Source organism: Mustela nigripes, chromosome 2 (assembly GCF_022355385.1).
Source record: "Mustela nigripes isolate SB6536 chromosome 2, MUSNIG.SB6536, whole genome shotgun sequence".
Classification (NCBI taxonomy): Eukaryota; Metazoa; Chordata; class Mammalia; order Carnivora; family Mustelidae; genus Mustela; species Mustela nigripes.
Genome location: NC_081558.1, coordinates 9,640,164 through 9,667,196, shown reverse-complemented (window position 1 = coordinate 9,667,196; position 27,033 = coordinate 9,640,164). Strand labels below are relative to the sequence as shown.

Sequence of the window (27,033 nt, the reverse complement as noted above, 5' to 3'; positions counted from 1 at the left end):
TGGAGCCTGCCTCCCCCTCTCTCTCTGCCTGCCTCTCTGCCTACTTGTGATCTCTGTCTGTCAAATAAAATAAAATCTTTTTAAAAATGTTAAAAAATGGGGCGCCTGGGTGGCTCAGTGGGTTAAGCCACTGCCTTCGGCTCAGGTCATGATCTTAGGGTCCTGGGATCGAGTCCCGCATCGGGCTCTCTGCTTGGCAGGGAGCCTGCTTCCTCCTCTCTCTCTCTCTGCCTCTCTGCCTACTTGTGATCTCTCTCTGTCAAATTAAAAAAAAAAAAAATTCTTTTTAAAAAAAAATTTTAAAAAATAAATAATAAAAAGACCCAGATTTTTAGAGATGTTCAGGTTTATAATTTAATTTTTTTAAAGATGCTATTTATTTATTTGAAAGAGAGATACCAGTGTGAATGAGTGAGTAAGCACGAGCAGGAGGAAGGACAGAGGGAGAGGGAGAAGCAGAGTCCCCACTGAGTTGGAAGCCCAGTACCGGCCTCGATCCCAGGACCCCAGGATCATGACCTGAGCTGAAGCCAGACGCTTAACCGACTGAGATACCCAGGTGCATGGTTTACAATAACACTGAAGAGAAGGTATGGAGATTTCTTATAGCCGCGCCCCACGCCACCCCCCGTCCATGATCACCATCTCACCAGAGTGGTACACTTGTTACCAAGGATGGACTTGCACTGACATATGATAATCACCCACAATCCACACTTTATTTTAGAGTTCACTCTGTGTTGTATGTTCTTTGGGTTTGAGCAAATGCAGGATGACATGTATCCACCATTATAATCTCAAACAGAATATTTTTGCTGCCTAAAATCCTGTGTTCCATCTGTTCATCCCTCCCCTCCCCAACCCTGGCACCACTGATCTTTTTATTGTCTTCATAGTTTTGCCTTTTCCAGAATGTCAGAAAGTGGCAATCATACAGTATGTAGCCTTTTCAGACTGGCTTCTTTCACTTAGGAATATGCATTTGAGTTTCCTCTCAGTCTTTTCATGGCTCATTTCTTTTAGCGCTGAATAATACTCATTGTTAAGAAAAAAGATCAAAATCTGGAACTAAAACTTCAAAATTTCAATTTTAGGGGCGCCTGGGCGTCTGGATGCACGCGGTTTAGCCATTTACCTGTTGAAGGCTGCCTCAGTTGCTTCTGCATTTTGGCAATTACGAATACACCTGCTTTTTTATTTTTTATTTTTTAAATATTTATTTATTTGACAGAGAGAGAGCACAAGCAGGGGGAGTGGGAGAGGGAGAAGCAGGCTCCCTACTGAGCAAGGAGCCTGATGCAGGGCTCGAATCCAGGACCCTGGGATCATGACCTGAGCCAAAGACAGAAGCTTAACCGACTGAACCACCCAGGCACCCCTACACCTGCTTTTTAGATACTTTTTTTTTTTTTAATCTACAACTTCATTTCTCTAGAATTTATAGAGTTGGGGGTTGGAGTGTTATTCCAAATGGGAATTCCTATTCTTATTTTAGGAGCCAATTCTTGGGATTATAAGGATAAACTGCTGCAGGAGCAGGCAGCCTGGATTCTAGCTGTGGGTCTCTGCACCCTTCTTGTCAGCCAAGTGTCACCATAGGCACTGCTCCCACCCTTCTCCCTCCCATCCGCTCTAAGCACGTGCTCTAGGGCCTGCCTCCCTTACAGGAGTCTGAGCACCACGTTCCTCTGTTTGCCTCACCACATGCACTGACAGCGTCCCAGGACTTCCGAACCTCCCCTGTTTTTGTCTTTCTCCATCCAGCCCCCATGATGAAGAAGCAGGAATTCCCTCCAGGCTCCTCGGGCAACCAGAAAAGGAGCCAGTTCCCTCTCCTCTTTCCCAGGTGAGCCTGTTTTAGGGCCTCATGAATGAAGCAATGACACTGCCTCCCTTAAGCTGGAATTCTTGTCTCCATTCCTCACCAGAAAGCTGGCAGGCTGGTGAGACTGTGCGCTGGGGATGGAAGGCAAGGGCTGCATTTGAGGCTGCAAGAAAGGAACTGGTTTGGCATTTGTTTTCTGAAACCTCATTCCTCCCTTTATCTTTATTGCTGTTTTGTTCTTGTTTCCGGTTCACAGAACCCAGCCAGGAGGTTTGTCCCCCAGTTTGCAAAACCCAGGAAGACAGTGTCAGGACAAGCAGAGCTGAGGGAAGAGGACCTCAGGGATGGAGCCCCTAAAATCAGCCAGGTCAGCCCCATAGATACAGCTTCTTCTTGGTCCATCCTTGGCAGCTGACTTCAGCCTTGGTTTTCTTTGGCACTGGCTAGACCCGCACTGGTCAGCGTACCCCTTCTCAGTACACCGTGCTGCAGATGTCTGTGGAGTGCACACCAGGCCTATGCGAGGTGCTCAGGACAGCTGTGTCTGCAGCAAAGCGGTCAAGGCTACAGCCCTCTTTTCCAGGATGCATAAGAATAGTAAAAATGCAGAAAGACAGCCCATATTCTATCCCTGAACCCCTTTGCTTCTCAGAAGATTTTGTGTGGTTTGGGGGAGGAGGGTGGGTCTTACAGTATACTCTCTCGTCCTTTCCACTGTGAGCTCTGAGGGTGATGATGTCTCTGGCAACAGAGGCCCCTGCAAAAGTGAGGGGTGGGCATTCCCAGCAGCTGTGTTTGTAATCATCCCAAACTGGGAAGACCCCAGATATCCTTCAGTGGGTGAATGGCTGAACACGCCATGGTGCACAGCCCAGCAATTAAAGAGCAACAAACTAGTGAAACACACAACAATCTGGATGGACTTGCAGGGCATTGTGTGGAGTGGGAAAAGCCAGTCCAAAGAGGTGATACACTGCAGGGTTCCATTTGCATGACGTTATTGAAATGAGAAAATTATAGAGATGGTGGGGAGGTTAGTGGTTACAGGGGGTTGGAGCAGGGTTGGCAGGGTGGAGGGAGGTGAGTGTGGCTACACATGGCAGCACAGTGATCCCATGGTGGAGATTTTCCGTATCTTGTCTGTGTGGTGGATGCACAGCCTCCACCATGAGAGGGAACTTCATACACACATCCAAACAAGTAGAGCTCAAACTGGAAAGCCAAACAAGGTCGGTGAACTTTATCGACATCAGCGTCTGGGTTGTGATATTGTACTTGAGTTATGCAAGACGTTACCCCTGGGGGAACTGGGTAAAGGGCATGAGGAGTCTTTCCCCATCATTTCTCATAACTGCATCTAAATCTACAATGATCTCACAAAAAGTTTAATTTAAAAACAAGAAGCGTCGGGGCGCCTGACCAGCTCACTCAGTGGAGCATGTGACTCTTGATCTTGGGGTTGTGTGTTCAAGCCCCATGTTGGGAGTAGAGCTTACTTAAAGTTAACTAACTAGTAAGAGGGGTCCTAGCTTCGCTGTTGACTGTGGGAAACACTGTGTAACTCAGCAGCTGGTTGCCAGTGGCTTCTCTGAAGCCAAATTGACATGCTCTGGCCTTCAGTGGTCTGATACTGGCAGTGCAGACCCTCGTAGAAAGGCTGGGCCTGATTGGTGTAGGGAGTACCTGTGGCAGAGGTTTCTCCCTCAGCGCTGGTCACTGCATGAGAGAAGTGTGGGAAGGCGGACAACTGCTGTCTGTAGAGTGCCCTTGGGTACAAACCTCGGTGCCTACCTACCAAATGTCATTATTTGCAGTCCAGTTTGGAGGGAGACTTGATGGCATGGATGTGAGGGGAAGGGAGTCAACGGAGGGCTGACTCCGTGGTTTGGGGCCTGAATAGCTTGAAGGATGGAGTTGTTGTAGTCGAGACAGGGAGCCTCTGAGGGCACGCTCAGGAGCCGGTGTCAGCCGTGTATCGTCGGAGATGACCGGGAGATACCAGGTGAAAATGTTGGCTACCAGCATCCAGAGCTGGGGGAGATCCCAGGCTGCAGCGCTTCTGGAGGTTTAGGACTGAGAGCCTGGATTGAGCTGCCATCTACCTAAAGGACAGTTACGTATCCCAGCCAGAACCCTCTTTTCGCACCCTGCTCTGGTCATCTCTACCTCCGTTAGGGACATTTCACTTCACTTCCTTCTCCTTCTTGCTCCTTTAAGTCTTTATCTTGAAATAATTATGGACTCCTAGAAAGTTGCAAAAATAGCACAGACCCAAGTGCCCATCAGTAGATGAACAGATAAACAAGATGTGGCATATCCATATGATGAAATATTATTCAGCCGTAAAAAGCAAAGACATTCTGACACCTGCTACAACATAAATGAACCTGGAGGACATTATGCTCAGTGAAATAAGCCAGCCACAAAAGGACAAATACTATAGGATTTCATTTATAGGAGGTCCCTAGAGGAGACAGGGGCTCTTGGGTGGCTCAGTTGGTTAAGAGTCCAACTCTTGATTTTGGCTCAGGTCATGATCTCAGAGTCATGGGATCAAACCCCACATTGGGCTCTGTGCTGGAGCCTGCTTAAGATTCTCTCCCTTCTGCTCCCCCACCCCTCATGGTGCACACACACTGTCTCTCAAAAAAAAAAAATTGTACAGTGAGAAAATAGTTGGTGGATACCAGGTGCTGGAAGAGAAGGATGGGGAGTTGTTTCATGGGAACAGAGTTTCGGTTTGGGAGGATGGAAAGAGTTCTGGAGATGGATCGTAGTGATGTTTGTACAACAAAGTAAACGTACTTTATGGGGCTAAACTGTACACTTCAAAATGGTTAAGATGCCGAGTTTTATGTAATGTGTATTTTACCACAAAAAAACAAAACACTTCAGAGAGATCTGTGTATGCCCTCCTCCCGGTTCCTCCAGTGGTAACATGTTCTGTAACTAGCATCTTTTGCCAGCGCCAGGCAGTCAACATGGGCACAATCCACAGGCCTCCTTGATTTATATCCTTGCTCTGTCCAAGAGCCTCTGTGTGCCTGGTGCTGGTGGAAAGGAGCTGATGGAAGGAGGGATTCCTGTGCTTCCTCTTGCCCGTGCAGCCCCTAGTTCTAACTGGCCAGCACTGGTACTGAATGGGGACATCATGTGCAGCGTCTGAGACTTTATATGGGAGGTAATTCCAACTGGAAAAGTCTTGGGGCACCTGAGTGGCTCAGTCAGTTAAGTGTTCAGCTCTTGATTTCACTCAGGACTTAATGTCAGGGTCATAAGTTCAAGCCCCACATTGGGCTCCATGCAGGGCATGGGCCTACTTAAAAAAAAAGAAGAAGAAAAGTCTTTAGAAATGGTTGATAATTGAAGGCTCGAGGCTGAGTGTTTTTCTCTCCACAGGAAACACCACCAGAGCCCAGTGCCCAGCAGGACAGAAGCCAACCAGGGGAGGAATCCCTAGGGCTTGCTCCCTGGGAGGCCAGGGAGCTGAGTGCCCAGACCCAGAGAGACAGCACCCACCCTGAGCACAGAGACCAAAAGCCCATGACACGTGTGCCTGGCAGTGGGACCCCTCAGCCCTCAGCCTCCATTGATGCCTCTCCAGAATGGGGGACAGTGCCCTTGGCCTCCAAGAGGGCCAGCCAGGACCACCTCTTGGAGCAAGTAACCAACACACCAGAGGGTGAAAGCAGGGAAGGGTGTTGGATTCTAGGCTATCATGGCCAGAAAGGTCCCCTGCTGAGTAGTGGTGCTGCAGAGAAGGAGTCAGAACAAGGAGCAATCCAGAAAGCAGGTCCCCGAGGGGGAGCAGGGGCTGACCTGACTGAGAGGCATCAGGAGGAAGGAGACAGTGTCGTAGGTTCCATCACTCAGGGCCCGGAGCCCAGATCTGCAGCCCAGGGCCTCCCTGACACCTTGCAGATAACCAGCGAGACTGGCAGGGAAGCAGAACAGAATTGTAGCAGCCCAAGACACTCCTCCCTTGGGACAGTTGTCATCAAAGATCTGAGCACACATCCCACTGAGCCAGAACAGAGGGCTCCGGAGGTTATCGGGCCAGATGAACAGGCCAACACAAGGGCACCTACTTGTCCCAGTGGGAAGGCCCCTGATGGAGGCTGCAGTGGGACCCTGCTCAGAGGCACACCTCTCATGGGGGGGACAGGACACAGAAGGGAGGCAGGGTGGGAAGACAAGCTTCCTGGCAACATTCCAGGGGGCCCTGCATCCTGCCTGGCTCTGGGTCACAAGATAAGAGAGCCCACGACAGGTGCAGGAAATTTCAGTCTTCTAGCCTTGGAAATGGGCCCAGGTATTAATCAGACAAAGGTGCCTGGCCTGGATCAAGAGGGGCTGGGAGGTGTGTGTGCACTGCCTTTACTGTTGCAGTCCACAGGTAAAAAAGCAGTTGAATTAGGTCGCCAGAGCCCTGAACAAAACCTTGAGGGATTCAGTCTGTCTCTTGGAGCCTTTGCTCCACCAGTGCACAGAGAAGCAGTGGGTGGCCCTTCCCAGGAGACCAGGGCCTGCCAGGACAGCATAGATGTCCCTGCGGACCCCACAAGCTGGCATGAGCCCCCTCCTGGCTCTGCAGACCAGGCTGTGTTGGGGGAGTCCTCAGCCATGGAACCTGACTTCCTGCCAGACAGCCAGATACGGGATGCCCTGGAAGCCCCTGACTTCGAAGCCTCACCTGAACAGGTAAGAGCTTCCCCATGTTGTGGCAGACCATCCCAGGACAGGTGTCAAGTGGCCACGAGCCTCTTCCAAACCACCCAGTAGTGGGTGCGTGGAATTTGGGGTGCATGACAATCTGTTTATATGCCACACATATCTAGAGGAATGAGTTGCAGATTTGGTGGGTATGGAGTCAGTGATTTTCTGGAAAGGACAGACCTGGCTTTCTGTAAGGGGTCTGCTTGGGAGCTGAAGAGCCCCGGGCAGTGACCTGCATGTATTTTGTCAGCCTCGGCAGAGTTAATGGAGGTTCTCGCTTTCCTGACTGGAGCCCCCAGTTCTCTCCACACTTCAGTGCCTGACTCAGGCAGCAGGTTTCTGAGAGATATACAGAGACTGCCTGAGACCTTGAGCGATAACTTTGAAAAAACCAGCCATGTCAGGGCTGGGCTTAGGGGAGAGGACTTCAGTCCCCAACTGGAAAGAGTCTTTGTCCACCTTAAAGGTCATTTCAGGGTCCTGATACGATTTTTTTCAAACATAGACAGAATTTTGCTTTCCTGCTGGAATTTGTAGGGACTCTGCTTTCCTTCAGGGGTCTGCCTGCTCAACAGGCAGTGGGAGAGCTGCCTAACATCTCCTTCCCCAGCGGCTGAACCTATGCAGCCCATTGGCATTCACCTGTCTGGGGCAGGTAGCAGCCTTGCTCTGGCCCCGCCCCCAGGGAAGCGCCACATCCCTCACCACTGGCACACGGGGGTCTGGGTTAAGTGCTTTGCAGTCACACCCTGGGAGGTAGGTGGTTCTCTTTCCACATCCTGGGTGTGGTTAAGAGGCTGAAGGAGTCGAGGCACCTGCCCAAGGTGACACAGCTAGGAGGGAAACAGGCTGGGTCTGCTCCCAGTTTGGCCTGATTCCACACCTGTGCCTCAGATGCCTTGTCCTGGAGCACAGAGCCCAGCTTGCTTCACAGACCGCGGCCTCTGTTTTTCTGGCTGTCCTGTTGAGATCTTTAAAACATTAATTCAGTTACGTGCTTATCAAGGGCCAGCTCTGCCAGGAGTCAACAGATTAGGCGTGGTCCCTGCCCCTGCGAGGTTTGTGGTAGTACCGTTCCCACCTGTATCCCAGAGTGGACATTCTGTACCCTATCATTTCAGCACTTGAAGAGTCTTTTCATACGACATGGCCCTGAAACACAGGATATTGTTTCCTCTGGTACCGAGCCGAAGAAAGCCAGCTGCTCCAGCCGCAGAGGGGAATGTGGTTGGGTTGGGCAAATGCAGGTCTCCAAGGTGCCGCTTTCCCAAGGGAGGGCCAGGGGTCATTTTTGGCTCTTCACAGTGTTCACCTGCAAGGTGACGTCAGACCAGGCCCTCCCTGCCACACGTGGGCCCCCTACTTCTTGTGCCACCCATTTCTCAATCACCAGATGAGGAAGATCATGGGAAGCAAGTCACAGTGCAGTTTAGTCCTAGGGTCTGAACACAGTCACCTAGGATAGGTAGGCATGCAGGTGTGGGCACAGCTGAAATTTTATAACTGGAGTCTCATCCATTAAACAATATAAATCCTTCCCTTGGAAAGAAAAGGAGTCTCTTACCCCAGTCTCTGGCTGTTGGTCAGTGGTTAAAGGAAAAGTGGTCAGGATATTCAGTGGCATCCAGCAGGTAAAGGAGCAAGTCCTTCCTGGTAGGCTGGCTATCATTGACTTTGGGCTTTAAAACACCAAGGAATCCGCAGGCAGGGAATGGCAGACAGCCAGGGTGGTCAGACCTGAGAGGCCCTCCAGGGGCAGAGGCGCTGCCCTGACAAGATTGCTGACGTCCAGACACATTTTGTTTTGATACCGGGCGTTCCCAAGCATGTCAGGGCGACCTCGGCATGAGCAGGTTCCCACAGAAAGGTACCAGATAGAGCCTGGCAGGAAGGCTGGTGGACAGGGAATCAGGTAGATGGAGAAATCAGGTGGATGGAGAGAGTGGCAGCAGTGGCCTCCCACCAAGAGGCCCTCCCCGCCCACAGTGGGCCAGCTGTGAGCACTGCTTCGGAGGAGGCCTCACAGAGGTTACACAGCAGTGACAGACCAGTGTCAAACCCAGGTTCTCCTATGGGAAAGCGTGGTATTTTCTTTTTTTATAGTAGCTCCCTTAGGATGTGACACTCACCACAGTGCTGGTGGAGCCTCTGTATGCCGCATAAGGAGTGTCGTTTAAAAGCTGATTCCAGGGCGCCTGGGTGGCTCAGTGGGTTAAGGCTCTGCCTTCGGCTCAGGTCATGATCTCAGGGTCCTGGGATCGAGTGCCGCATCAGGCTCTGTTCAGCAGGGAGCCTGCTTCCCTTTCTCTCTGCCTGCCTCTCCATCTACTTGTGATTTCTCTCTGTCAAATAAATAAATAAAATCTTTAAAAAAAAAAAAATAAAAGCTGATTCCAGGGCGCTTGGGTGGCTCAGTTGGTTAAGCATCTGCCGTTGGCTCTGGTGGTCCTGGACGGAGCCCTGCGTTGGGCACTGTGCTCAGTGGGGAATCTCTCTCTCCCTCTGTTGCTCCCCCTGCTTGTGTCAAATAAGTAAATAAAATCTTTTTTTAAATTGTTTTAATTTTTTTAAGGTTTTGTTTATTTATTTGAGAGAGAGAGCATGAGCAGGCTGGAAGGGCAGAGGGAGAAGCAGGTTCCCCACTGAGCACGGAGCCCACTGTGAGGTTGGATCCCAGGACCAACCTGTAACCTAAAATTAACCTAAGCCAAAGGCAGATGCTTAACTGCATTAACCAGGGTGCCCCAGTAAATAAAATCTTTAAAATATACAAGTTGATTTCAAGGCCTTCTTGGGTCTTACAGTGATGGCTTCCAGCACATTCAGTACAGGGACTGCCCTTTTTGTGTCAAACATGTACACAGCCCAGGTGGGAGCAGTGGTTGGAGTGTTAGGAGAGGTAATAGTCCTCACGGCTGAAAAGGGTGCAGTGAGTTGGGTGAGTTGTATTTTTTTTTTTTTTAAAGATTTTATTTATTTGTCAGAGAGAGAGAGAGCGCAAGCACAGGCAGAGAGAGTGGCAGGCAGAGTCAGAGGGAGAAGCAGGCTCCCTGCAGAGTAAGGAGCCCAATGTGGGACTCGATCCCAGGACGCTGGGATCATGACCTGAGCCGAAGGCAGCTGCTTAACCAACTGAGCCACCCAGGCGTCCCGGGTGAGTTGTATTTTAAACCAAAGAACCACTTACCTGGAACAGGAGGCCAGATGCCTGGGAGATACTGTATTGTCTACAGCAGACTTCCGGTTCGGCACTGCTGCCAGATAGTTCTCTGTGGTGGGGCTGTCCTGTGCAATTTTGGGTGCTGAGCAGTACCCCTGGCCTCTACCCACTGGATGCCAGTAGCAGTCTCCCCACCAGAGTGTGCTGACCAGCGTGAAGCGGCTCAGGGTGATCGTCCCCCCGTGAGAACCGTCGGGCTACAAGCAGTTCTTCGCATCTGTTCTTGAGACTCAGGGACGATCTGCAGCTGTAAGCTGTAGCCCAAGCCTTCCATCCCATCCCCCACCCAGCAGGGGAGAGGGGCCTGCTTTGGAAATTATGTCTTTGGAACAGATCCCTTCTCACTCCAGGACTTTGTCTCCTCAGAAGAGGCTGTGGACTGGCCACTCCACCCCAGCCTCTTTGCCTCTTCAGAGGGACCCATGTCCCCTCCATGATGGAGCTTGACATTTTCCATGAAAATTAAACCACCGTTGACATTTAGAAACTTAAGCTTCTCCGGTTTATCTGGCTCTCTCCCCTATTAATTATAAAAATTTCCCTTACAACATATTTATAAAAATCTTTCCCTGACACATAGGTGGCTTACTTAGCCGGCCTCTTCCCCTCAACACCAGATGCCCACTTCGCCCCAGTCACCATCACGGAGGGTCTTCTCTGTACCTTTCTAGATACTGCAGGATGAGCAGGAGACAGAGCCACGCCTCAGCCGCCAGGAACAGAGCCATCGTCCAACACAGATCAGCCCTTCAGAAAGCACAGGCTCGGCAGGGGACACCAGGGTCAGGCCTAACATTGCCCTGTCTGCTCCTTCTGAGTAGGGAGGGCGAGAGCAACCCGGGTTGGTGGCCCCCGGGTTTAGCTGTCATGGCATCCTGTCCCTTCACTCATCACTTTTCTGCAGGGGTCTCTACCTCTGTGCTCCTGGCATGGCCCAGGAGAATTGAGAGGTTCCCTGCATGAGCTCTTCCTTCCCCGTGCAGGGCTCAACCAGCTAGACCACTCACGTGTTTGTGCCCTCTTTACAGTTGTTTCCTCCCGGGAGCAGGCTGGCCTCTTGCTGGCCTGGCACAAGCCCACATGCTGATGGAAGGCTTCTCACGGAGCTCCAGCTGAGGTAGGCGAGGGGGAGGCTAACCCAGGACTCTTGTCCCAGCAGCAGTTGTCCCTAAGCCCCTGGGAGGGGAGAGTGTCACTGCTTTCCTGGCACTGGCACCCCGACACTCTCCCTCCATGGGCCTCCGTGAGGGAGCTGAGCCCCGTCTTTCACACTGTGCAGCCCTCATTCTACGCAAGTTCAGCGCTGGTGATCTCCACCCACAGCTAAACCGGAGTGTCTCCCCGGGGCCCCTGGGATAGTACCCCCAGTTCCATAGGTTATTTTAACATTCTAGGTGTTTTTCTGGAGAGAGGATCTAGAGCTTACCCTGAATCTCTGTGGAGGGGAAGGGACCCAGACGGGGGTTAAAAATCACTGGTCTTGGGGCCTCTCCCCACTCTGGCATCCAGAGGGCCCTGCAGAGTTCCTGACTTGTCCCATCTCCTCACTTGGCTCAGTGCCGTGAGGCAGGCTGCTTTCTCTCCCTCCTGCAGGCCATGGGGAGAGAGAGAGAGAGAGAGAGCGAGAGCGAGCATGTGTGCGTGTGTGTGTTGGCGGGTCCTCTGTCTCCACCGCAGAGCCTCTCATAGTCCCTCACCTCCCTTTTTCCCAGCCCTGCCAGCCGTTAGCACTGGGTGACAGTCCTCTCCTATTACCTTGTACTTGAACTGGCCTCTCTGCAGAGGCTGCAGCTTATCGATTATTCATGGCCAAGTTTCTGTTTGTGTCTGGCAAGAGGTGTGGAGGAGGGGTGAGGGACACAGCCCTTGGCAGAACAGGTCTCCTTGCTCTTTCTCCTCCTCCTCCTCCTCCTCAGGGTAGAAGGTGACCACGTTCTCCCCTCCCGCTCATGCACACATTTGTACATCGTACCTGCTGTACCACTTGTTGCCACACACGTGCACGCGTGCATGCACACACACGCACACACATGCCCTGCACGGGATCAGAGGCAGTTTAGCTAGAGCGGCTCTACTATTGTTTGAGCAAAGAGAAGGGAGCTTCTTGTCTGAATCTCCAGTGGCCTCTGATGTGACCCACACGGACATGTGGAGGCCCCCAGGCAGGTCATGGGTCTGGTGCAGTGGCCTATGGCTGAGTGAAACAAGCATCGGCTAAGGCCAGGCCCACATGCCATCTCGGGGTGACTGCAGTGGGTGGTGGAGCTGGAGTTCCTGTGGTGACAGCCCAGGAGACCCTGGCATGCTGGGGTGGAGGAGGATTTAGGAACAGCTGCTGACCTGAGTCCAGGAGGGCAGCCCTCGGCCCACACCCACAGACCGCATGTGTTAGACACAGGGGTGCTGTGGTGCTTCCGCCCCTTCCATGGATACTAACGCCATCAGTGCCAGCTCGTCGAGGCATTGCTGTGGGCATGGGCAGACAGTGTGGGACAAAACCCACAGCTTCCCTCTGGTGGGGGTGGGAAGGTGAGAGACAAGCAAACCCGTCAGATGGTGGAGTGTTGAGGAGAAAAAGACAGTGAGGAAGGGGTTAAAATCTTAACGTGTTGATCAGAGAAGTCTCCCTCCCCCCATCAGGAGGAGACTTTGGGGAGAGAACATTCCAGGGCCCTCAGAAGTGCTCAGGGAACAGCCAGGAATTCACTGTGGCTGGAGCAAGGGGGAAGGGGAAGGAGAGGGGAGGGGATGGGGGTCCGGAGGTGTTGGCAGATGGTGCAGGGGCTTTGAGGAGGGATGCTGGGGCTGGGTTTCTGTTCTCACGCCCCACTCCACCCCAGTGCTGAGCGGGGAACAGGCTGTAGGGGCAGGAACTGGGAGCCAGAGAGGCTGTGGCAGCAGTCCAGATGGGGACCGAGGTGGTGGGGAGAAGCGGCTGGATTCTGGGTGTGCTTTCGATGGTAGAGCCAGCGGGGCTGGCCATCAGGGCTCTGCCTCCGGTGGCTTCGTATCTGGAAAAGGTATTAATATCTGGAGACCACTCCAGGCCCTCCAGAATCCCCCAGAACAGAGTTTGGCAGAGCTGTCCAGTGAGGTCAGACCTCCTGTCTTCTCTCCTTTCCCGCCAGGACCTGTGTAGGCCTCAAAGGCTGTGAGGCCGCCAGGATGGAGGATGCAACAGACACGGTGCTGGGTCTCGTTGTTGAGCTCTCCCACCTGAAGTAAGCCCTGGGCTGGGATCCACGGAGGAACCGGCTGGGAGGGGCGGCAGAGGGGATGGGGCCTTGGGGGATGGCTGGGAGGGCCCAGTGCCTGCATCTGCCTGTGTGTGTGTCCGAGAGCTGGGAGTGTTCGAGTGTGCGAGCTTGTGCGGGGGCGTAAGCAGCCCCTCAGGGGTCTGGTGGAGCCCACACAGCCCCTGCTGACGCTTCCGTGCAGCCGGCTGATCATGAGCACCCACCGGGACCTGGAGGCCCTCAAGCGCCTCGGCTACAGGAAGGCTAAGGAGAGGCTGGCAGGGAAAGCCCCGGCACCCTATTCATCAAAGGGGGCTGGGAATCTCCCTCCAGGGGACCGGTCCTGGAGGGATTTATAGATTACTTCCAGAACACCTCAGAAGCGCCTTGTGTGTACACACGTGCGCGAGGGCTCAGCGCCTGTGTGCTTCTGCTCTGCAATGGCCCCAGAAGTGCTGCTGCCAAACAGCTGGGAACAGTCCCTCAGCAGACCCCAGAAAGCCTGCAGGGCCCTGTGTGCCCCCTGGTTTATCCTGTAAGATGCTCCAGCAGGCCCTAGTGGGCCCCGAAAGCCTCCCCTCAGATGACCCGGAATTCTGCTTCCATGGGACACCTAAGAGGCCAAGCCCATGTCAACAGCCTCTGAGGGATGTAATTTGTTCCCTCCTGGGGCTACAGCAGAGGCCACAGGCACGACGCTGGCTGTGCCCCCCCACGTTCCAGAAGCCAGCTGCTTCTGAGCAGAGCCCAGAGCCACCCAAATGTTTATCTGGATTTGCAAATTTCGTTCTTTAGCTTGGTTATGGGAGGTAGAGTATTTGTTTTTCTCCTGGTAGAGAAAAGGGCTCCCTTTGTTGGTGGTACCTCTGTTTTTTTCTAGATTTCCATTTTATCTCTTCTGGTTAAACCCTTAATAAATCATTCCCTAGTGTGGATCTGTGACCTGCTATTTGGGGTTTGAGGTATTTTCAGTTCTTTAATGTTCCGCCCACAAACCTCCCTAACCACCTCTTTCTCCTTTTACTTCTCATCCTCCCCAGGAAGGTAGGTTGGGCTACTACAGGGCCCGGTGAATCAGGGGGTCCCCACAAGTTACTGAATGTGTCCAGAGTCTCCAGGAGCGGGTGGCTGTGTGTGTGCACGTATGTGTACACATTTGAGCACAGACACCCCCGTATCTGTGGAGAGCAAGCCCACTGAGACATCATAGCCAATCACCCAACTGAAGAGTTGGCAGGTTTGCTTTCGGTGCTCTGATGGGCTCAGGTGGCCTTGCCCATCCTCCAAAGCACAAGCTGTTTCTAGGCCCCAGACTGGAAGGAGGCGGTCCTGGGGGACTGTTACTGATACACAGCTCGTGCCTGCAGGGTGCTGAGGGCAAGGCTTACACATCCCTGATGATGATGTCCTAAGAGGTGCTGCTGCCAAACCCATTTTATAGAAAAATGCTTCTCAATTGCTTACCAAAAGGTGGGCCAGACCTGAAGTTTTCTTAAGTCCTTTGGCCTGTGACTCCCACACCTCAATTCCTACAGTCAAGGCAGGTTCCCCCCTCCCACTGCCTTCTTAGACCCTGGGAAACCCCATTCTGGAGGGAAGCGAGGCAGGGTCAAGGTCCTCCACCACTTCTGGCTGGATGTGCAGCTCCTTCCTTGAACCTGCCGGGACATGCCCGTTCTCCTGGTTCCCTGGGTCTCAAACCCCAGCGGCTCTGGCGTATACAATCAGCACTTGCAAACAGCTGGGGGCAACTGGGAGTATGTTGTGTCCCCTAACTCAGTTAGAAACTCTTAGGGCTGCTAAGGAGCCCTCCTCTTCTTTCTCCTCCTCCCCTCCCCTGGGCAGTAGGCTATCTTCAAGGGTTGTCTCTCATCCCCAGCTCACCCCAGCCCTCCTCCTTGGGTGGCCTCAGGACCCAGTTCAAGTCCAAAAGCCAAGGGCAGAGGGTCCTCCAAAGTCCAAATCCTGCTCGCACTGGGAGACAGTGTGGGCTACTACGGATGGAGCCCAGGTCCCCAGGCCAGCCCTTGGCTTGGGGGAAGAATTTGAACAGACACTTGCCACCTGCTGCCCTCTGGAGGCCAGAGGAGTGGACAGGGAGTAGGGATTCCCACAAGCACAGCCCTGGCCTGGGAGAGCTGGATCCCACTGCCTGGGCGGTGATAGTCTCCATCTCCCTCCATTTCTGCGCAAGCAGAGCCAGATCACCTCCATGGTGCCTCCAGCTCGAGGTCTTGGCTGGCCCAACCCCCCAGGACATATTCTCTTCTTTGCCTAGCCTTGCCCTCCCCCCGCCCAGTCCTTCCCTATATCTGAATGGTCTGGCATGTGGCTCCATGGCCCTGGTTGCTGCGGCATCTGTGAGGACCTTATCATTCACTGAGGGCCTCTTTGGTCAGGATGATTTGAGGGAGGAGGAGGGAGGGCTTGGTCTAATTGTCTCTCAGATCCCCTCTCAGATGAGGCCCCCACCTCCAGTGTGGAGAATTCTACCCACGTGGCATGTCGTTGGGTGAGGGATGGCTGGAAGGGAGTTTGAAAATACCAGACATCACAGAAATGGCTTCATGGGCTAACCTAGTGGCGAGTGCCATGCTCAGAGGTGCTGGGCTGGGGTGACCCCACAAAACCCCACAGTCCCCCTGTGGTGCCCACTTCCATTTCTCAGCATAAAGCAGCTCACCCAGTGCTCTAGGATGAACCACAATCCAGGTAACAGGTGGGGAAAGTGGGGGTCAGAGTAACATGTGGGGGGCTGAGTGCAACCAGGATAGAAGAGCAGTGCCCCAGACCCTCTGGAGCTGTTCACGCTACTTCATCCCAAGACCTGGCCTACTCCGCTGATCCACTCATAAGCATTTATTGAGTGCTGACTGGGTGCCCAGCGCTGGGGAGGGAGGGCCAGGGGATCTGAGGGCCACCTCCTTCCTCATGGGGGCGCTTTCAGCTGTGCTCCCAGGCCCTGCTGCTTTCTTACCAGGCCTCCAGGCTGGGGCAAGGGCCCAGGGCCAGGTCCTTGCAAGGTGGATCTTCCCCCAAAATACATCCTCCATGGAGCCTGGGTCCCCACACCAGGGGAAGGCAGCATCTCCATCCTCCGTGCACCAGTCTCCTAGGCAGACGTGGAGGGGCAGCAGGAAGAGGGCGAAGATCCAGCTGATTTCCCAGCACCTTTGGAACCTGGATTTTTAAAAGTGGAGGGGAAAAGGAGAAAGACAGTAATAGGGTATGATTCAGTGCTCCCAAAGGACAGATTAAAACTTTAGAACTGTTGGGGCTCTAGTGCCACCTGGAGGTCTCTCCTGGAATAGCACCCCTGTGACACTCCAGGCCAGGCCAGCCCAGGGTGGGACCCGGAGCTGGACACAAAGCACAGAAACTCTTTAACTCTGGCTGGCTGTGCTGCCCCCTTGCGGCCGCAGGGCTCCAGGAACCCCAGATTTGTTACAACCAGAACATTACTGAAGGCTGGCCTTCCAGGATGGTGGTGAGAGCTGCTCCACCCCACCCTCCAATGCCTGGGGAGGGGAACTTTCCTGTTCCCTCCAACTTAACAGAAAAAAAGAAGGCTCTGAGACCATCATCTCTGTGTCCCTTCAGCTTCCCCCACCTCCCAGGTGGGCCTCACTGAGTCTCTTGGGGGAATAGTATCTACTTGTGGAGGCACTCAATTCTTCCAACAAATGTTCACGGCACAGCTGCTGGGGGTGAGGGTGGGGTCATCCCGCCCAGTCACGTCCCTCAGGGAGCTCACACTCTGATGGGGAGGCTGTACCCACACAGGGCACCCAAAAGGGCAGGAATACGGCGCAGGCCCACCTCCCCTGTTGGCTGACTTCTGCAAAGACAAAGTTGCTAAAACAATTTCTGTTTTAAAACCCCACAGGAGCTGAGCCCTTTCGCATCTACAATACCATGTTCGCTCAAACTACTCAAAGCCTGCAGCCTCCCTGCTCCCTGGCCTTCCCACATGGCTGGGAGCTGGTTAGTTAGAAATGCAGGTCCTGCGCCCCCCCCCCCCAGACTTGCAGAAGACATGCACAACTGGAATCCGCATTTGATGAGACCAGGTGACCCCACACAGTGGGCCAAGCAGGGTGGGGAGAGCCAGACCGCAGGGAGGCTTCAGCCCCAGCTCCCCCCAGCCCCAACTGATGCACACACAGTGAACTCACAGTGCTCCTCTCCAAACACACATTTCCCCAGGTGCCAGGCCTCTCTCCCTCCTTGCTGCCATGGACACCTCTGCCTGGAGGACTAGTGTTCTGCCTTCCAGCACTCTTAAATCTGTCCCCGCAGTCCAACCAGTCGGCCAAGGTTGAACACACTCTAACATGCAGACCTCATCTTGCCCCTTCCGTGGTTCCCTAGTACCCAAATCCAAGACCTATAGACTTTTCTACTGTCCCCTCAAATCTCTGACATCTCCCTCTCTACCACACATACACACACATTTTGTTCCAGATACACTGAATTTCACCAAGTTCCTGAACGAGCCCCAGTGCCTGGGCCACACTTCTAGCACTCCATCAAACCAGATTAGACTTCCAGAAGTCACTTTCTCCAGGAAGCCCTCCTGGACCCCTTTATCTGGATCAGGTGCTTTCTTTAGACTCCTCTATTCAGCACTCATCACAGTGTTCTGCCAGTCTCCCTTTTACCCTTTTCCACTGCTGGCACAGCCCAGCACTTGGCACAAAACACACACACGCCATTTGGTTAATGAGTGAACAGAGGAGGAACATGAGGAAAGGGGTTCAGAGAGGCTGAGAACTTCTCTCAGGTTGCGCAGCTCCTAAGTGCCAAGCAAGACTGGAGCCCCTGCTTTCCCTAACCGCAGATCCTGTCACAAGTCCTCATAGCCTCCGGACAGAGCACCCATGCCTGGAAAAAGACAGCAACTTCCCCATGGACCCAGAGAGGTCCCCTGCCCAAGGCCAGCTCTAGCTTATTCACACTGGACAACATTTCTAGAATATTGTGCTAAGTTTTCTAAACTGATTTTCTACACGCCCCCCCAAAGTGGGCACAGGAGTTAATCCTACTTCACTAACCCCAAGAGCTTAGCCACAAGCCCAGGGCTGGCCCCCTCCACACCAGGTCCCCCAGCCACCTGCACACGCTGCAGCTCCTGCGCCGCCTCGGCGATGACCTGGATCTTGCATCCTTGCCTTGTCAGGCCGGGACACCTTCTTGCCAGCTGAGTTGCGAGTGGTGTAGCTGTAGACAGAGGTGTAGCCCTGGCCGGTGAGCGGGCAGAAACGGCGTGTGTGGGCACGGTCACGCGTGGCACCGCACTGGGGGCACACATAGTCACGCAGGATGGGACACAGCACCCGGCCCGCCTCATCCTTGAGCACGTGGGACTGATAGATGGCCCGGGACTCGCCGTTGTGTTTGCAGAAGGAGCACAGGCGTTCAGGAGCTGGTGACGATTCCAGGCTGGGTGTCTGACCCTCTGCTCCTGGAGTTGGCTGCGGCTGGGGGTCCAGCCTGGTTTCAGGCTCCTCTTCCCCACGCAGAGCCCCCACCAGGCGTGCCAAACCCAGGTAATCTGTCCATAGGTCAAAGGTTCCCATAGCTGGGCAACACTTGCCAGGCAGAGGGGGCAGAGAGAGAATAAACCCTGCCTGCCCCAAGCTCGTCTTTCTACCCCTTCCTCCTCTCTGCCCCTCCCTTCCCCTCTCTGGAGCCTTGGAGTCTGGGCTGTCAGTTCCCTCCTTAGACCTCCAAAGGGGTGTGAAGGGGGAGGAGCAGGCTGTGGGAGGTTCCTTACTGTCACAGGGGGGCTTGCTGCTGCTCCCCCATAAAGGCACCTGCGAGGGGATGCATGGTCTCTGGGTGGGCTGGGGGCAACGGGTGTGTGTGTGTGTGTGTGTGTGTGTGTGTGTGTGTGTGTGTGTGTGACAGGACACAGTCTGCAGGGGGCACCTGCAATTGGGAGACACACATCCCCAAAGGGCTTTGGGAGGGCTACCCCTGCCTTCACCTCTTTGGAGGAGGTCTGTGAGGCCTGCCACTCCTGCCCCACAAGCTTCCACACCCCCACCCCTAAAACCAGCATTGATGTAGTCAGTAACTTAGTAACTTCTTTCTTCCTTCCCTTGGGCTGGGGGAGGAGCCAGGTGCCCCTGGGCTCTTTGGGGAAGGGGGTAGCTACAGATGCTCCAGTTGTCTCAGGAAGGGGGATGGTGCCTGGCTCATTGTGGGGGAAAGGACAAGGATGAAGGCCCCTAGCTCAGATCTCCCTCGGGGAGCTTTCACACCCATTATCTCAGCAGAACACCCATTTAATGGATGAACTCACTGAGGTATAAGGCTTCCTGCCCATACTTATTCACAAACACAAACACAAAAGCCTGTCTCCCCCATTCAGTTACCATAGCCCCCAGGACTAGGTGCTGGCCCTAATGTAGACAGGAGGTGAGACAAAACATTAAGGGGGGGGGGAGCAGAGACACAGGCTGGGCTGATGGTGGGGCTCCCAGCACTCATCAGTGCCTCATTCCTCACCCCCTCAAATGAGACCTCCAGGAGTCACCCAGGTGGGGCAGAGACTGGCAGATGGAGGGATCAGTGGGACACCAAGGTGTTAAGTGGCCAGGGAGTCGAGGGTAAAGTAGGGGTCTGTGGGTCCTGGGCAAGGAGAGGGAAAAAGCTGGGCCCAGGACTTGGATACAGAGAAGAGGAGTTATGCTGCCTGCCTACCCCATCCATCCATCCATCCATCCATCCATCCATCCATCCATTCAAGAAACCTTTACTGAACCCTCTAGGAACAGGGCTCACCACCCCCTCAGAAAGATTTTTCAGATGCCCAACCCTGAGCTTGTGATCTGCCCTCCAAACTACTCCCCCACGCACACACCCAAGGATTTATCCCCCAAATCAGGCCTGTGTCCATCAGGATCCCAGATGCCAGCTCCCCCCAAGGGGTGAGAGGCTGAGATCAGAGCACTGTATAAGTGGGTCTTGTTCCCTAGCCCATTCCCCTCCGGCTGTGTCCGGCCCAGCCACAGTGACATTCATCCCTCGGTGGGTCTAGCCTCCGTCCTCACAACCCACCGACAACAATGAATGTTGATTGTGACCTTCGCTGTGGCCTTAAAAAAGGGGATGCTCAGGTTGGATCTGGGAGATACCCTGGCCCCCCAGATCTGGAAGGTAGGGGTTATGATGGGTGGATGGCAGTTCCAGGCCTCGGGGTCCACTCAACGGTCGATGGTTTGTCTGAGCTGCCCAAACTCACCGACAGGTTGAATGTTCCCCCAAACCCTTGGCAACTTCTCCAGGGGGCCCAGACTGGGGGAGGAGGGGCAGAAAACCTAGACAGGCATAACAGGGGGAAGGAGAGAGGAGGGAGGGAGGAGCCTATTGACTCAGTAAGTCAGCAAGCAGGACCTGTCTGCTCCAGGACCTGGAAAAAGCACAAGATAAATATAAATAATAATTACTGTAGATATTTATGTAGCCTTTGCTACAACATATGTAGCAGCACTGGGCACCGGGCTTGCTTTTTGACACATTTACTCAAATCATCTTCAAAACGGCCCTAGAAGGTGCAGATTACTCCTGTGTGTCAGTTTGAGAGTCTGAGGCCAAAGGGCTCTGCTAGTGAGGCAAAGGAGCGACTGCTAGTGGCCCCAAGTCGTCCGGCTGCCTGGCGGTTATTGCCCCCAGGACATCGATGCAACAAAGAGATAAACAAGTCATTTTAATACAATGTAATACCTTCGGTGAGTCTCAGTGTTCTGGCACTACTGTTTATGAATCACAACAACCCTGGGGGGTTGTTCCCCTGTGCAAATGCCGGGCCAGCGTGGGGGGGGGGGGGCGGCTACTGTCCCGCCCTCCCCAGGGTCCACTTGCCCACAGGACCAGGGAGAAGCCAGAGGACTAGAGGGGACACCTACTGGCAGCCTGGGGAGTCTTGACACCTTAATTCATCTGAGGTTAGTGCCCATGCAAACAGCGACGCGGGGGCTGGGGCGGGGGACTGCCCTCTTGATGTGGGGGTACAGGGCTGCTCACCCTTGGGCTTCAAGACAGGCGTCTGTCAGATCCCTGTTCGAACTCCGACTACGCAAAGATGCTGCCCCTCTATTCCCTCACCTGTAAAACGGGGCCCCAAGTCCCTCCTTCCAGGGGCTCACCGATTTGGGCGCCTGTCCCTCAGGGTCCCCCGCCTCCCGGCACACAGTCTCAGAAAAGGCCGCCCCCACCTGGGTCTGGGGACCCCCAGGGATTGCCTGGGAAGGGGCCTTCAAATTTCCAGTCCCTTCCCACTTCCTTGGGGAATATTAAGTCCTAAAGAAACCCCCTGGAGTAACCCTAAGACGGATCAGGGATCCCAAGTGTGCAGAACTTAAATGAACCGCAAAACGCCCTCTGGCGGAGGCAGACTGAACCGGCACAACTCTCCAAGCCCGGTCCCCAAGATCCCCACCCAGAGCCTGCCCACAGAGACAGGCCCCTCGGAAGCCACCCAGCCAAGCCCTTCCCTAAAACCTGGCCCTGAACGCCCACCCACAGGTGGCCGGTTCTGAGGACCCGTCTTTTAAAGCCCGCCCGGACAGACTCCCATGAAGCCCGCCCCCAACTCAACCTTCATAAAACAGCCCTCTAAGCCCATCTTCAAAAGCCCAGCTCTCCAAAGGCCTGCCCCCAGACCCTGCCATCAGAACCCACCCCTTCTCCGCACACTGCGGGCCTCACGAGCACCTAAGGCCACTGAACCCCACCCCTCAGAAACCGCCTCTGAATCCTGCCTGCCTAGACTCCCACGGAGTCCCCAGGGCCACTCCCTTGAAGCCCAATGCCCCTAAGGTCCGCCTTGACGGGACCTGTCCCCAAATCAGAAACCTGTGGAGCCGGAACCCCTAAACATTCGCTTCCCGTGGAATTCCCTTACCTCATGAAGCCCCTTCCCCAAAGCTCACCCTCTGGCCCCTGGGCAGGGGTCCAGTCACTTCCCACACTTGTCTAGAGTTCAGGGTAGAGAGTGCTCCCTCACGGCCCATCAACCCAGCCCACAGGGCTCCATTCAGGCGATGGGGTGAGGACTCCCCTTTGCCAGGCTCAGAATATCTGGGTCCTTCTAAGGGAGCATGTGGGGTCTCCTGCCTTGAAGATCCAAATCCCAAAGAGCAGAATGCCTAGAACTCTTAGGGAGAAGGGTAGTTTAGGAGGGCAGGGTTATAATAATGTTTTACAGGGGTGCCTGCGTGGCTCAGTGGGTTAAAGCCTCTGCCTTCAGCTCTGGTCATGATCTCAGGGTCCTAGGATTGATCCCCATATTGGGTGCTCTGCTCAGCAGGGAGCCTGCTTCCTCCTCCTCCTCTCTCTCTCTCTCTCTCTCTCTCTGCCTGCCTCTCTGCCTACTTGTGATCTGTCTGTCAAATAAATAAGTAAAATCTTTAAAAAATAATAATAATGTCTTACATACATCACTCTATTATTAGGAGACGCATTTTATCGATGAGGATAGTCAGGCTCTGAGAGTTTGGAACAGAACTTTGTGATGACTATAAAGCTAGAAGGAGGGGTCATCGGGCATGGGGTACTGGCCACATTGGTGGGGAACTCCTCAAGACATCCTTTTCCTGGGGCGCCTGGGTGGCTCAGTGGGTTGAGCCTCTGCTTTCGGCTCAGGTCATGATCTCAAGGTCCTGGGATCAAGACCCATATCGGGCTCTCTGCTCAGCGGGGAGCTTGCTTCCTCCTCTCTCTCTGCCTGTCTCTCTGCCTACTTGTGATCTCTCTCTGTCAAAAAAATAAATAAAATCTTAAAAAAAAAAAAAAAAAGACATCCTTTTCCTTCTGTGCCTCCTCTCTGGCTTGCTTCCTTGAGAGCTCTGACCTTGACCTACCAAGGAGAGAAGTCTCTAGAAGGGTTGACCTCAATAAAGGGAAGGACCATCAGAGGGTACCTGGTCTAGAGGGTCAGGACTGGGATAAGAAGATGAGGTTTCCAGCTAAAGGAAGGGCTGGAAGGAAACCCCGCAGTCCCGCCTTATAGGGGTCTGACCGCCGCCTTTGTCTGCGGTGGTCAGTGCAGCCTTCTGCCCTTGCCCGCCATGTCTGTCTGGGTCTGACTGGTCTTCATGAACCAGTATTTGGGTCTCCCGCCCTGGGTGTGCTCATATCTCTGGCTGTCTGGGTCTGCCTGTGTGTGTCTGCCTCTTTATACCTGATCTTTGTCTGTCAACCGGGCCCTTGGTGAAGGATGGCCTCTGTCTGCATCTCACTCTCTGGACTTGGGGCCGTTGAGAAGGTAGGAGAGGGGAGGCTGACTATTCTTCCCGTCAGGCATCCTAACAGCCTTCTGGAAGACCAACTGGGTTTCCATTTGACTTTGAAGCCCAGCATGGGGGTGCGGAGCTGTCTCCTCCTACCCCCAGGCTCTGGTGCAAGGGAGGAGCACTCTTCAGGGCCTTTTAGCTCTATTCTGCCTCTTCCCATTCCTTAGTCCTTGGGGTACACCCCCCCCCCCGCCCCGCGCAACATACACACACTCCGCCACATCCCAGCTTGGGAGGATTTGTCTAGGCAGGGGGTTGGGAGTCATGGGATGAGGGGAGCCACCCAGAAGCCACATTGACCTGCCTCCACCCTCATGCCCACCCTACGCTCCGGGAAGGCAAGGCAAGGCAGCTGGCGTGGGTCTAGGGGTCAGAGTTGGAGGTGAGAAGTCCAGTGGAGCCAGATGGGGAGACGATAGATGGAGGCAGCTCTGCTGTCAAGTTGAAGAACATGGAGCAGGGGCATGAGGTCAGACACAGAGCTTCCAGAGGGTGTCTGGCAGCCTGTGTGTCCCTAGATATATGTTCATGCACGTGTTCCTGTGTGCATGCCCCGGATGTATGTCCCAGTGTGCAAGTGTCCTGGTGTGTGTGCCCTTGTGTGTGTGGATAGACATTGGTGGGGACATGCAGGAGGAGCTGGAGAGGGCCTGGCAGACAAAGAGGCCATGATGGAACGTGTAACAAAAGTGCACTTGGGCGTCCCCAGGTGGGGTCCAACTGAAGGCCCAGGCTGTGTAGGAGAGGGGGCTCCTCCTTTCCCTGCTACCTCCATGGCCTCTCAGGTTCCCGCCTGTCCTCCCCATGCTACCCTCCTGGCTTCCTCTCCAGCTGCCTGGCCTTTCAGGTGGGGTCCTCTGCCAAGGGGTTCATCTGTCCCAAGACCTGAGGCCACCCAGTGGGCTGGGAGCCTGAGTTTCTGTCCCAAGGCCACCAGATACGGGGCCAGGGATGGGGGAGGCAAGAAGGCTCGGGCTTCTTCAGGGCTAGGGCTGGGCTTGCAGAGGGGCCTTGGGCAGGTTGATGGGAAATTCAGACACTTCTGCTGAGGTTCACGGAGCAGGGGGACCCTGGGTCTGGGTCTAGATGGACTCCATTTACCATAACGCAGGCAGCAGCTACCGATGGACCTGTTACTGGGGGGCTGCAGTGGGCTTGGGTTCCAAGCTACTCGGGTGGGCTATTCTGGGGCTTCTGTGGGTGTCTGTGTATCCAGGTGGGTGTGCGCTAGAGCGGGTGCCTGTCTCCGTGCCAGCGGTGTCTCTGTGTTGGCACAAGTGTCGGCACTCCCGTGGGCTTCTGTTTGTGTGTGGATGTCAGTGCGACTGTGGGTGTGTGTCAGGCTAATTGTGGGTAATTGCAGGTCGATGCGTGAGCCAGGGTGTGTGGGCGTCTGTCGTCTGTCAGTGTCACTGTGGGTGACTGTAGTCTGTGTGTTACCTGGTGCCCCCCATTCCTCTCCCTAAAATGCCAGCTCCAGGAGGGCAGGGATTTTGATCTCTTGCATCCCTGGTGCTAGAACAGGACCCGGTACATAGCAGATGCTCAGTAAACAAGTGTGGGGGTTCTGGCCATCCAGGCGACTGTGCATTTCTGCCTGTGCCTATCATTTGCCTGTGGGTGTGTGTGCCATTGTGCATGCGATATGCTCTCTGTGTGCTGGCATGATGGTAGGTGTCCAGGGGTATAATCAAGTGTTAGGGTAGGTGACTACAGGTATAGTTACAGACAGACTGTTCATAGCTGCATGTGGGTGATTGTTATAATGGGTGTCTAGGAGGTCAGTTTTACCATGGGCAACCATGTGTCCTCATGTGCAGTTGTGCTATAGGTGGTATAGGTGTGTATGTGACGATTACAATGACCTGAAGTCAGCATCTGTACGGGCCTCGTAGCATCCATGTGTATGTGTTGGTTATTCGGGTGCCTGGGTGACAGTGGTGATGGTAGGTCCCTGCTCAGGCAGACACATGGGTGCCAGTCCTTGTGGATAATGGTATCTATCTATCCCCATGTCTGGGCATTTCATATATCCGTGGTAGTCACAGGGTAGCACAGCCCTTGGGTGCCCATGCAAAAGCAAGTGCTCCGCGTGTGCAGTAGAGAGCCATGAGTGTGTCCGGGTTACGGGCAAGGCTGTGTCTACACTGTGGCCACCGTCTGTGGCGGCTGCATTTTTCAATGTAGCAGTGTTTTCCAGCTGTCAGCGCTGGATGTCCTCCTCATTGCGGGTGATGCGTGCGCCCACGTGGCAGTCTTATTGTGAGGGACTATGTGTGCGAGCGTGTGTATGAGCATCCCTGCAGGTGATGTAATAATGGGGATGATGCCTGCCCACGTATAAAGTGTGGATTGGGAGACTTTGGGATTTGGGAGTGTCTAGCCGTGGCTCCGTAAATCTATCTGTGAGTAGTCCGGGGCAGCGGGGAATGGGTGGGAAAGGAGATGGGGGGGTGAACTGCACTGGGGTGCAAGGGGGCCGCTTCTTAGCTCCTATCAGCCAATGAGAGATCTTCATCCCGCACCCTCGGCATGCCCTCCAGGGCGAAGTCCCTGTGAAAAGGGCCCTGTCGCTTTAAAAGGGCTCCTCAGCAGTGGGATTCTGGGCCATTTTTCCCTTCTATGGCCAGTTTTGGAGGGCGTGTTCCTGTTAGCAAACCTCGGCCCCAGTAAATACCCTGCAGCCTCGGCCGGTAATGACAGGACGGCGGGGAGCCCTCGGAGGGCGCTGAGGCTCCTGCAGGCTTCGCGGCTGCAGCCCCAGAGCCACGGCCACAGCCAGGCCCTAGCCAGGCCCCCGCCGAGATCGATCTCCGCAGGGCCCGCGCAGGCCCGCGCGCCTGTGAACTTGGCCGGGGCCGCCTTTCCGAATGCGCGCGCCGGGCCGGAGCCTCTCCCAGCCCTGGATATCCAAGGCCCCCACCCGCTCGGCTCCCCCAAGAACAAAGCTCGCCGCCGCCCGGCCCCGCGGCCTCCCGGTGGTCAGGTGTCGGGCCGCCCGTGCTCCGCGTCCCCTAAGCCCCTCATCATGCGTCCCCGCCCCGCAGGGGCTTCTCGGCCTCCCCTCCCCTCCCCCCTCGCCTTGGGGACTAGAGGGCCTGTCCTCTTTGGGGGATTTGGCCTTCCCCGCTCCCCTTCTCGGGGAAGGCTAGACGCAGAGATGCCGCCGGGCCCTCCCCGCCCCCCCTCTCCAGCCTCCGCAACAATGGAGGGCCGGGCCGCAGAGGCCGGGGCGCCAGCCCCCGGGCCGTGAGCAGGTGCGCGAGGGGGCCGCAGCCGGGTCCCGCCGCCGCCCCGCCCCGCCGCGCCCCCTCCCCGCCGGCGGCACCCCCGCCCGCCCGGCGCCCGCGCTCACCTCGTTTTGGGCCGCCGCCGCGTTGCCCCTCTGCTTTCCAAACCAGCCCGGAAAAGCCCCCTGAGTCGAGGCGCCTGCACGGGAAATTGCATTTCGGCGGCTTCGGTGCTGGGCGTGGGGCTGGGGGGCGGGGGGCCAGGCCGCGGGCCGGGGGAGGGGGCCGCGGGGCTCCGGCGCCGGCTCGAACCCGCGGCCGCCGCCTCCCTCCCGCCCGCCTGTCTGTCTCGGTGACGTGCCCGCGCTCCCCGCCGCCGCCGCCCCCTCCCTCCTCCCTGCGCCGTGCCGGGCGGTCGGTCCCGCGGCGGCCGTCTGTGTCCTGAGGCCTCCCGCCAGGCGCACCGGGACGCACGCGGGGATGCCCACGGGGCGTCAGGACGCAG

At 55.1% G+C, this 27,033-nt stretch overlaps 2 protein-coding genes across 3 annotated transcripts in view; one reads left to right on the top strand and one right to left on the bottom strand.

Annotated features, from left to right (window-relative positions):
- The window catches only part of BRME1 (break repair meiotic recombinase recruitment factor 1), a 22,277-nt gene extending 8,347 nt beyond the window's left edge, over nucleotides 1-13,930 (top strand). The window contains exons 5-11 of the mRNA XM_059389189.1: nucleotides 1,765-1,846; nucleotides 2,082-2,192; nucleotides 5,225-6,526; nucleotides 10,433-10,543; nucleotides 10,790-10,878; nucleotides 12,890-12,982; nucleotides 13,200-13,930. Of these exons, the coding sequence (XP_059245172.1) occupies nucleotides 1,765-1,846; nucleotides 2,082-2,192; nucleotides 5,225-6,526; nucleotides 10,433-10,543; nucleotides 10,790-10,878; nucleotides 12,890-12,982; nucleotides 13,200-13,356 (1,945 nt within the window). The 3' untranslated portion in view covers nucleotides 13,357-13,930. The remainder of the gene's footprint in view (nucleotides 1-1,764; nucleotides 1,847-2,081; nucleotides 2,193-5,224; nucleotides 6,527-10,432; nucleotides 10,544-10,789; nucleotides 10,879-12,889; nucleotides 12,983-13,199) is intronic.
- NANOS3 (nanos C2HC-type zinc finger 3) lies at nucleotides 12,315-27,033 on the bottom strand. Of its 2 annotated transcripts, XR_009402325.1 has the most exons (4): nucleotides 26,654-27,033; nucleotides 18,111-20,414; nucleotides 15,975-16,177; nucleotides 12,315-12,772 (listed from the first exon to the last, which is right to left on the bottom strand). XR_009402325.1 is itself a non-coding variant. In XM_059389190.1 (3 exons), exons 2-3 carry the CDS (start codon nucleotides 18,574-18,576, stop codon nucleotides 16,110-16,112), a joined length of 534 nt encoding a protein of 177 aa, XP_059245173.1. In that variant the 5' UTR covers nucleotides 18,577-20,414; nucleotides 26,654-27,033; the 3' UTR covers nucleotides 15,842-16,109. The 2 variants fall into 2 exon arrangements, 1 of the variants encoding a protein (XP_059245173.1); XM_059389190.1 differs by lacking the exon at nucleotides 12,315-12,772 and having other exon boundaries at nucleotides 15,842-16,177.

Bases quoted from the DNA above. Each gene is read 5' to 3' on its own strand.
- NANOS3 (XM_059389190.1), bottom strand. From the start codon at position 18,576: ATGGGAACCTTTGACCTATGGACAGATTACCTGGGTTTGGCACGCCTG. The intron at 16,178-18,110 runs GTGGCTGGGGGA...TTAAAAATCCAG, and splicing joins AGGAGCTGCAGCGTGTGCAG to GTTCCAAAGGTGCTGGGAAA.